General features: G+C 52.2%; 1 protein-coding gene across 1 annotated transcript; it reads right to left on the reverse strand.

The window, feature by feature from the left end:
- Positions 1-8,563: 8,563 nt before the first annotated feature.
- On the reverse strand, positions 8,564-9,492 carry LOC139384569 (uncharacterized). Its single transcript, XM_071129404.1, has 2 exons — positions 8,842-9,492; positions 8,564-8,710 (listed from the first exon to the last, which is right to left on the reverse strand). Exons 1-2 carry the CDS (start codon positions 9,490-9,492, stop codon positions 8,564-8,566), a joined length of 798 nt encoding a protein of 265 aa, XP_070985505.1.
- Between the last annotated feature and the right edge of the window lie 315 nt (positions 9,493-9,807).

Below are 9,807 nucleotides of genomic sequence, written 5' to 3' on the forward strand. Positions count from 1 at the left end.
TTAAACCAGTTTTACCAAATTTTTACCAGCATGTCACATGTGCAACCAGAGGAGAAAAAAATTTCTAGACCACATTTACTCCACAAACAGAGATGCATACAAAGCTCTCCCCCACCCTCCATTTGGCAAATCTGACCATAATTCTATCCTCCTGATTCCTGCTGACAAGCAAAAACTAAAGCAGTGACTTGCTCAATACAGAAGTGGTCAGATGACGTGGATGCTACACTACAGGACTGTTTTGATAGCACAGACTGGAATATGATCTAGGATTCATCCAATGGCATTGAGGAGTACACAACCTCAGTCATCGGCTTCATCAATAAATGAATCTACGACGTTGTCCCCACAGTGACTGTACGTACATAAGCCATGGATTACAGGCAACATGCGCATCAAGCAAAAAGCTAGAGCTGCCACTTTCAGTGAGCAGGAGACTAATCTGGAAGCTTACAAGAAATCCTGCTATGCCCTCAGACGAACCATCAAACAAGCAAAGCATCAATACAGGATTAAGATTGAATCCTACTACACTGGCTCTGACGCTTGTCGGATGTGGCAGGGATTGAAAACTACTACGGACTACAAAGGGAAACCCAGACGCGAGCTGCCCAGTGATGCAAGCCTACCAGACGAGCAAAATGCCTTTTATGCTCGCTTCGAGGCAAGCAACACTGAAGCACGCACGAGATTACCAGCCTTTCTGGATCACTGTGTGATAACGCTATCGGTAGCCGATGTGAACAAAACCTTTAAACAGGTCAACATTCACAAAGCCGCTGTACTCAAAGCATACGTTGACCAACTGTGTCTTCACTGACATTTTCAACCTCTCCCTGACCGAGCCTGTAATACCTACATGTTTCAATCAGACCACCATAGTCCCAGTGCCCAAGGAATCGAAGGTAACCTGCCTAGATTATTACCGCCCCGTGGCACTCACGTCGGTAGCCATGAAGTGCTTTGAAAGGCTGGTCATGGCTCACATCAACAGAATCCTCCCGAACACCCTAGAACCTCTGCAATTCGCATACCGCCCCAACAGATCCACAGATGACGCAATCTCAATCGCACTCCACACTGCCCTTTCTCACCTGGACAAAAGGAACACCTATGTGAGAATGCTGTTCAATGACTACAGCTCAACACCACAGTGCCCATGAAGGACTCTGGGACTAAATACCTCCCTCTGCAACTGGATCCTGGACATCCTGACGGGCCGCCCACCAGGTGGTAAGAGTAGGCAACAACATGTCTGCCACGCTGATCCTTAACACTGGGGTCCTTCAAGGGTGTGTACTTAGTCCCCTCCTGTACTCCCTGTTCCCCCACGATTGCATGGCCAAACACGTCTCCAACACCATCATTAAGTTTGCTGATGACACAAGAGTGGTAGGCCTGATCACCAATAACGATGAGAAAGACTATAGGGTCAGAGAACAGGCAGTGTGGTGCCAGGACAACAACCTCTCCCTCAATGTGAGGAAGACTAAGGAGCTGATCGTGGACTACAGGAATAAGAGGACTGAGCATGCCCCCATTCTCATCGACCGGGCTGCAGTGGAGCAGGTCGAGAGCTTCAAGTTCCTTGGTTTCCACATCACCAACAAAATAATATGGTCCAAGCACTGTCGTGAAGAGGGCACAAAAAAACCTTTTCCCCTCAGGTGACTGAAAAGATTTGGCATGGGTCCTCAGATTCTCAACAGGTTCTACAGCTGCACCATCGAGAGCATCCTGACGGGATGCATCACTGCCTGGTAAGGCAACTGCTCAGCCTCAGACCACAAGGCACTACAGAGGGTAGTGCAACCAGCCCAGTACATCACTGGGGCCAAGCTTCCTGCCATCCAGGACCTCTATACCAGGTGGTGTCAGAGGAAGGCCCAAAAATTGTCAGACTCCAGCCACCCTAGTCATAGACTGTTCTCTCTGCAACCGCACGGCAAGCGGTACCGGAGCGCCAAGTCTAGGTCCAAGAAGCTTCTAAACAGCTTCTACCCCCAAGCCTGAACATCTAATCAAATGGCTACCCAGACTATTTGCATTGCCCCCCCCCCATCTTCTTACGCTGCTACTCTCTGTTGTTATTATCTATGCATAGTCACTTTAATAACTCTACCTACATGTACATATTACCTCAACTAACCTGTGCCCCCGCACATTGACTCTGTACCGGTACCCCCCTGTATATAGTCTCACTGTTGTTATTTACTGCTGCTCTTTAATTACTTGTTACTTTTATATTTTATTCATATCTGTATTTTTTAAAACTGCATTGTTGGTTAGGGGCTCTTAAGTAAGCATTTCACTGTAAAGTGAATACCTGTTGTATTCGGCGCATGTGACTAATAAAATGTATCTGATCTGATTTGATCATCTGGTTTGGTTTGACCAAAACCACAAAATGCGAATATCACAGTCTCACAGCCCCAAAAGCTGAGGGAACTCTCACACTCCAAACCTCAAATAAAACTAGAAAATAACTTTCACTATTTCGCTCTATTTCACAAAAAGAGGAATAGGACCACAAAGCACTAAACATTTGTTTTTCCTTAATGATATTATGTTATTTCTAAATGTTATGTTTAGGATTCATCTTTCTGCCTGCTTCGCAAGCAATGTTGGGATACAGTCAATGTGTCCTGGTGTCAAGGTATTAGCTTTCATCCGAGTGCCCATCTAGCTCCCTCTCATGGCTGAGACTCATACTACAGTTGAGATATTAAAGAGAAGTCGACAGGATTTTACTATTTTCCAAACAATATTATCTCTGTGGGCAGCAATGCCCATATTTGACACAAAATGTAACAGCAATAGGTTTTAATTATTGTTTTAAGTATTGTGGATGTACAGTTGAAGTCAGATTCAACTGTACATCCACAATTGAGGTCAGGGCTGATTGAGGTCAGGGCTTTGTGATGTCCACTCCAATGGAAGTATGCTTGGGGTCATTGTCCATTTGGAAGACCCATTTGCGACCAAGCTTTAACTTCCTGACTGATGTCTTGAGATGTTGCTTCAATATATCCACATAATTTTCCTGCCTCATGATGCCATCTACTTTGTGAAGTGCACCAGTCCCTCCTGCAGCAAAGCACCCCCACAACATGATGCTGCCACCCGGCCGGGATGTTCGGGATGGTGTTCTTCGGCTTGCAAGCCTTCCCCTTTTTCCTCCAAACATAACAATGGTCATTATGGCCAAACAGTTAAAGTTTTGTTTCATCAGACCAGAGGACATTTCTCCAAAAAGTACAATCTTTGTCCCCATGTGGAGTTGCAAACTGTAGTTTGGCTTTTTTTTTTGCGGTTTTGGAGCAGTGGCTTCTTCCTTGCTGAGCGGCCTTTCAGGTTATGTTGATATAGGACTCGTTTTACTGTGGATATAGATACTTTTGTACCTGTTTCCTCTAGCATCATCACAAGGTCCTTTGCTGTTGTTCTGGGATTGATTTTCACTTTTCGCACCAAAGTACGTTCATCTCTAGGAGACAGAACACCTGAGCGGTATGACAGCTGCGTGGTTGCATGGTGTTTATACTTGCATACTACTATGAACGTGGTGCCTTCAGGCATTTGGAAATTGCTCTCAAGGATGAACCAGACTTGTGGAAGTCTCCATTTTTTTCTGAGGTCTTGGCTGATTTTATGGGATTTTCCCATGATGTTGAGCAAAGAGAAGCCTGGTGCTGGTCAGTCCCTGGACGGGAGTCCAGATGCTGCTGGAAGTGCTGTTGGAGGGCCAGTAGGAGGCACTCTTTCCTCTGGTCTAAAAACAATATCCCAATGCCCCAGGGCAGTGATTGGGGACATTGCCTTGTGTAGGGTGCCATCTTTCGGATGGGACACACACACACACACACACGTGCACATTCTCTTACTCTACTTCCTCCTCCCTCACTCTGCCCAGTCTTCAATTAGGTGGCCCAGTCAGTAATTGTGTGTTGTTGATGAGTAAGCGAGAATCAGTCTTTAGGCTGGATGTGGAAAGTCTCTGCATGGGAAAGCCCTGTTGTGTTTCCCCTGTCGTGTCCAGGGTGACAGTCTGAGAGAGAGTTTCTAAACACATGCCATTGTAAACACACCCTGAAGAGGCATGCAATTAGCCCACCTAGCCTGTACAGTATATGTCTGCCTGGACCGGACCTCCCTGGGTTTTCATCCCCTCTGGTTGCATGGTGCTTTAATGGAACCAAAGATAATGGAAGATGTCAGAGAGCTGACCCGCTTGCTTCTGCTACACCCCATACACCCCCTTTTACCCCCACGCACTCCAACCTTATCAGGCACATTTTTCCTGTTTGTTTTTCCTGTGTGATTACGGTAGTTGTTGGAATAACAGAGAGAGAGAGACTGGCAGACAAGGGACTGTACAGTATGGAATGCCTAATTACAGGGAATCTTTGATAAAACTATGTCTTCAATTTAATGATAGTAAAGACACGTCAATGTGAATAAATATGTGGGACCCATATCACGCTGCTCTTTGGTCCGAATGTTCTTACGGTGATCGTGACAGATGGTCCCACCACACCAGGACCAAGCAGCGTGCCCAGGAGGAGAAGGTATCCTGGGCTTGGGAGGAAATAATGGGAGGACACGAAAGCCTGAGACGCAAGGAGAGAAGGGAAGACAGCGACGACGCCTGGGTTCGCGGCCACAACGAAAGCCCAAAGAACAGCCCCCCCCCCCCCCCAAAAATGGGGGGAGGCACACGGGGTGGTACACGGGGTGGTCGGCGGAGCCGAGGAGTGAACCAGGGCCAATCTGGGAGAAGAGGGAGAAATTGGAGGAGAGTGAACGGAGAGAGTCAGAGACCGTCAGTGAGTTGATTGAGAAATTGGAGGAGAGAGAATTGAGAGAGTTGTTGTGTTGGTGTATGAATCAAAAATCAAATCAAATGTATTTATTTGCCCTTCGTACATCAACTGATGTCTCAAAGTGCTGTGCAGAAACCCTGCCTAAAACCCCAAACAGCAAGCAATGCAGGTGTAGAAGCACGGTGGCTAGGAAAAACTCCCTAGAAAGGCCAAAACCTAGGAAGAAACCTAGAGAGGAACCAGGCTATGAGGGGTGGCCAGTCTTCTTCTGGCTGTGCCGGGTGGAGATTATAACAGAACATGGCCAAGATGTTCAAATGTTCATAAATGACCAGCATGGTCAAATAATAATATTCACAGACAGAACAGTTGAAACTGGAGCAGCAGCACGGCCAAGTGGACTGGGGACAGTATGATGCACGACATTCGCCCTAAGGAGCGTGTCATCAGTTTGATTCCACCTGAGTCAGCTCTCCGTACTCGTCCTGAGGAGCGTGCTAGCAGTCTGGTAAAAACTGTGCCGGCTCCACGCACCAGGTCTCCAGTACGCCTCCACAGCCCAGTACGTCCTCTGCCAGTTCTCCGCACTCGCCTTGAGGAGCGTGTCATCTGACCGGTACCATGTGTGCCGGCTCTACGCACCAGACCTCCAGTACCCCTCCACAGCTCAATACGTCCTGTGCCAGCTCCACACACTCGGCCTCCAGTGCGCCTCCCCAGTCCGGTACGTCCTGTGCCTGCTCCTCGCACTCGCCCTTAAATGCGTCTCACCAGTCCGGTGCCACCTGTGCCGGATCCACGCATCAGGCGTCCAGTGTGCCTTCCCAGTCCGGTACGTCCTGTGCCTGCTCCTCGCACTCGCCCTGAAGTGTGTGTCACCAGTACGGTACCACCTGTGCCGGCTCCACGCACTAGGCCTCCAGTGCACCTCCACAGTCCGGTACGTCCTGTGCCAGTCCAGATGCTGCTGGAAGTGCTGTTGGAGGGCCAGTAGGAGGCACTCTTTCCTCTGGTCTAAAAACAATATCCCAATGCCCCAGGGCAGTGATTGGGGACATTGCCTTGTGTAGGGTGCCATCTTTCGGATGGGACACACACACACACACACACACGTGCACATTCTCTTACTCTACTTCCTCCTCCCTCACTCTGCCCAGTCTTCAATTAGGTGGCCCAGTCAGTAATTGTGTGTTGTTGATGAGTAAGCGAGAATCAGTCTTTAGGCTGGATGTGGAAAGTCTCTGCATGGGAAAGCCCTGTTGTGTTTCCCCTGTCGTGTCCAGGGTGACAGTCTGAGAGAGAGTTTCTAAACACATGCCATTGTAAACACACCCTGAAGAGGCATGCAACCAGCCCACCTAGCCTGTACAGTATATGTCTGCCTGGACCGGACCTCCCTGGGTTTTCATCCCCTCTGGTTGCATGGTGCTTTAATGGAACCAAAGATAATGGAAGATGTCAGAGAGCTGACCCGCTTGCTTCTGCTACACCCCATACACCCCCTTTTACCCCCACGCACTCCAACCTTATCAGACACATTTTTCCTGTTTGTTTTTCCTGTGTGATTACGGTAGTTGTTGGAATAACAGAGAGAGAGAGACTGGCAGACAAGGGACTGTACAGTATGGAATGCCTAATTACAGGGAATCTTTGATAAAACTATGTCTTCAATTTAATGATAGTAAAGACACGTCAATGTGAATAAATATGTGGGACCCATATCACGCTGCTCTTTGGTCCGAATGTTCTTACGGTGATCGTGACAGATGGTCCCACCACACCAGGACCAAGCAGCGTGCCCAGGAGGAGAAGGTATCCTGGGCTTGGGAGGAAATAATGGGAGGACACGAAAGCCTGAGACGCAAGGAGAGAAGGGAAGACAGCGACGACGCCTGGGTTCGCGGCCACAACGAAAGCCCAAAGAACAGCCCCCCCCCCCCCCCCTCCCCCAAACAAAAAAATGGGGGGAGGCACACGGGGTGGTACACGGGGTGGTCGGCGGAGCCGAGGAGTGAACCAGGGCCAATCTGGGAGAAGAGGGAGAAATTGGAGGAGAGTGAACGGAGAGAGTCAGAGACCGTCAGTGAGTTGTTTGAGAAATTGGAGGAGAGAGAATTGAGAGAGTTGTTGTGTTGGTGTATGAATCAAAAATCAAATCAAATGTATTTATTTGCCCTTCGTACATCAACTGATGTCTCAAAGTGCTGTGCAGAAACCCTGCCTAAAACCCCAAACAGCAAGCAATGCAGGTGTAGAAGCACGGTGGCTAGGAAAAACTCCCTAGAAAGGCCAAAACCTAGGAAGAAACCTAGAGAGGAACCAGGCTATGAGGGGTGGCCAGTCTTCTTCTGGCTGTGCCGGGTGGAGATTATAACAGAACATGGCCAAGATGTTCAAATGTTCATAAATGACCAGCATGGTCAAATAATAATATTCACAGGCAGAACAGTTGAAACTGGAGCAGCAGCACGGCCAAGTGGACTGGGGACAGTATGATGCACGACATTCGCCCTAAGGAGCGTGTCATCAGTTTGATTCCACCTGAGTCAGCTCTCCGTACTCGTCCTGAGGAACGTGCTAGCAGTCTGTTTAAAAACTGTGCCGGCTCCACGCACCAGGTCTCCAGTACGCCTCCACAGCCCAGTACGTCCTCTGCCAGTTCTCCGCACTCGCCTTGAGGAGCGTGTCATCTGACCGGTACCATGTGTGCCGGCTCTACGCACCAGACCTCCAGTACCCCTCCACAGCTCAATACGTCCTGTGCCAGCTCCACACACTCGGCCTCCAGTGCGCCTCCCCAGTCCGGTACGTCCTGTGCCTGCTCCTCGCACTCGCCCTTAAATGCGTCTCACCAGTCCGGTGCCACCTGTGCCGGATCCACGCATCAGGCGTCCAGTGTGCCTTCCCAGTCCGGTACGTCCTGTGCCTGCTCCTCGCACTCGCCCTGAAGTGTGTGTCACCAGTACGGTACCACCTGTGCCGGCTCCACGCACTAGGCCTCCAGTGCACCTCCACAGTCCGGTACGTCCTGTGCCTGCTCCTCGCACTCGCCCTGAAGTGTGTGTCACCAGTCCGGTGCCAACTGTGCCGGCTCCATGCACCAGGCTTCCGGCGACGGTCCCCAGTCCAGAGCTTCAGGCGACTGTCCGCAGTCCAGAGCTTCAGGCGACTGTCCGCAGTCCAGAGCTTCAGGTGACGGTCCCCAGTCCAGAGCTTCCGGCGACGGTCCCCAGTCCAGAGCGTCCGGTGATGGTTCCCAGTCCAGAGCTTCCGGCGACGGTTCCCAGTCCAGAGCTTCCGGCGACGGTTCCCAGTCCAGAGCTTCCGGCGACGGTCCCCAGTCCAGAGCTTCAGGCGACTGTCCGTAGTCCAGAGCTTCAGGCGACTGTCCGCAGTCCAGAGCTTCAGGCGACTGTCCGCAGTCCAGAGCTTCAGGCGACTGTCCGCAGTCCAGAGCTTCAGGCGACTGTCCGCAGTCCAGAGCTTCAGGCGACTGTCCGCAGTCCAGAGCTTCAGGCGACTGTCCGCAGTCCAGAGCTTCAGGCGACTGTCCGCAGTCCAGAGCGTCCGGCGACGGTCCCCAGTCCAGAGCGTCCGGCGACGGTCCCCAGTCCAGAGATTCCGGCGACGGTCCCCAGTCCATAGCTTCTGAAGACGGTTCCCAGCCCGGAACCTCCTGCGATGGTCCACAGTCCGGATCCTCCGGCGACGGTCCACAGTCCGGAACCTCCTGCGACGGTCTACAGTCCGGAATCTCCTGCGACGGTCCACAGTCCAGAACCTCCTGTGACGGTCGACAGTCCGGACCTCCTGTGAGGGTCCACGGTCCGGAACTCCCTGCGACGGTCAACGTTCTGGAACCTCCAGCGAGGGTCAATGGTCCAGAGCTTCCAGGCAAGGCATTCAGTCCAGCTCCAGGGAAGGAGCCTTCCTCTGCGCCGGTGTCCAGTCCAGGCACTGTGTCCAGTCCCGCTCCAGGGCAGGAGCCTCCCTATGCGCCGGTGCCCAGTCCAGACACGGCGTCCAGTCCAGCTCCAAGGCCAGAGCCTTCCTCTGCGCCGGTGCCCAGTCCAGGCATGGCGCTCAGTCCTGCTCCATGGCAGGAGCCTCCCTCAGCACCGGTGCCCAGTCCGGGTACGGTGTCCAGTCCAGCTCCATGGCCGGAGCCTTCCTCTGCGCCGGTGCCCAGTCCAGGCACGGCGTCTAGTCCAGCTACAAGGCCAGAGCCTTCCTCTGCGCCAATGCCCAGTCCAGGCACAGTGTCCAGTCCCGCTCCAAGGCCGGAGCCTTCCTCTGCGCCGATGTCTAGTCCAGGCACGGCGTCCAGTCCTGCTCCATGGCCGGAGCCTTCTTCTGCGCCAGGGCCCAGTCCAGGCACGATGTCCAGTCCCGCTCCAAGGCCGGAGCCTCCTTTTGCACTGGTGCCCATTCCAGGCACGGAGTCCAGTCCCACTCCATGGCAGGAGCCTTCCTCTGCACCGGTGCCCAGTCCAGGCACGGAGTCCAGTCCCGCTCCATGGCAGGAGCCTTCCTCTGCGCCGATGTCCAGTCCAGGCACGGCGTCCAGTCCTGCTCCATGGCCGGAGCCTTCTTCTGCGCCAGGGCCCAGTCCAGGCACGATGTCCAGTCCCGCTCCAAGGCCGGAGCCTCCTTTTGCACTGGTGCCCATTCCAGGCACGGAGTCCAGTCCCACTCCATGGCAGGAGCCTTCCTCTGCACCGGTGCCCAGTCCAGGCACGGAGTCCAGTCCCGCTCCATGGCAGGAGCCTTCCTCTGCGCCGATGTCCAGTCCAGGCACGGTGTCCAGTCCTGCTCCATATCACGCCCTGACCATAGAGAGCCTTTTTATTCTCTATTTTGGTTAGGTTGGGGTGTGACTAGGGTGGGTAATCTAGGTTGTTTTATTTCTATGTTGGCCTGGTATGGTTCCCAATCAGAGGCAGCTGTTTAGCGTTGTCTCTGATTTGGGATCATATTTAGGCAG

Source organism: Oncorhynchus clarkii, chromosome 26 (assembly GCF_045791955.1).
Source record: "Oncorhynchus clarkii lewisi isolate Uvic-CL-2024 chromosome 26, UVic_Ocla_1.0, whole genome shotgun sequence".
Classification (NCBI taxonomy): Eukaryota; Metazoa; Chordata; class Actinopteri; order Salmoniformes; family Salmonidae; genus Oncorhynchus; species Oncorhynchus clarkii.

What these genes read in the sequence shown, in the direction of transcription:
- LOC139384569 (XM_071129404.1), bottom strand. Translation starts at nt 9,492, where the DNA reads ATGGGCACCAGTGCAAAAGGAGGCTCCGGCCTTGGAGCGGGACTGGAC. An exon ending in TTGGAGCTGGACTGGACGCC is followed by an intron (nt 8,711 to 8,841) that starts GTGTCTGGACTG and finishes CTTGCCTGGAAG; the next exon opens with CTCTGGACCATTGACCCTCG.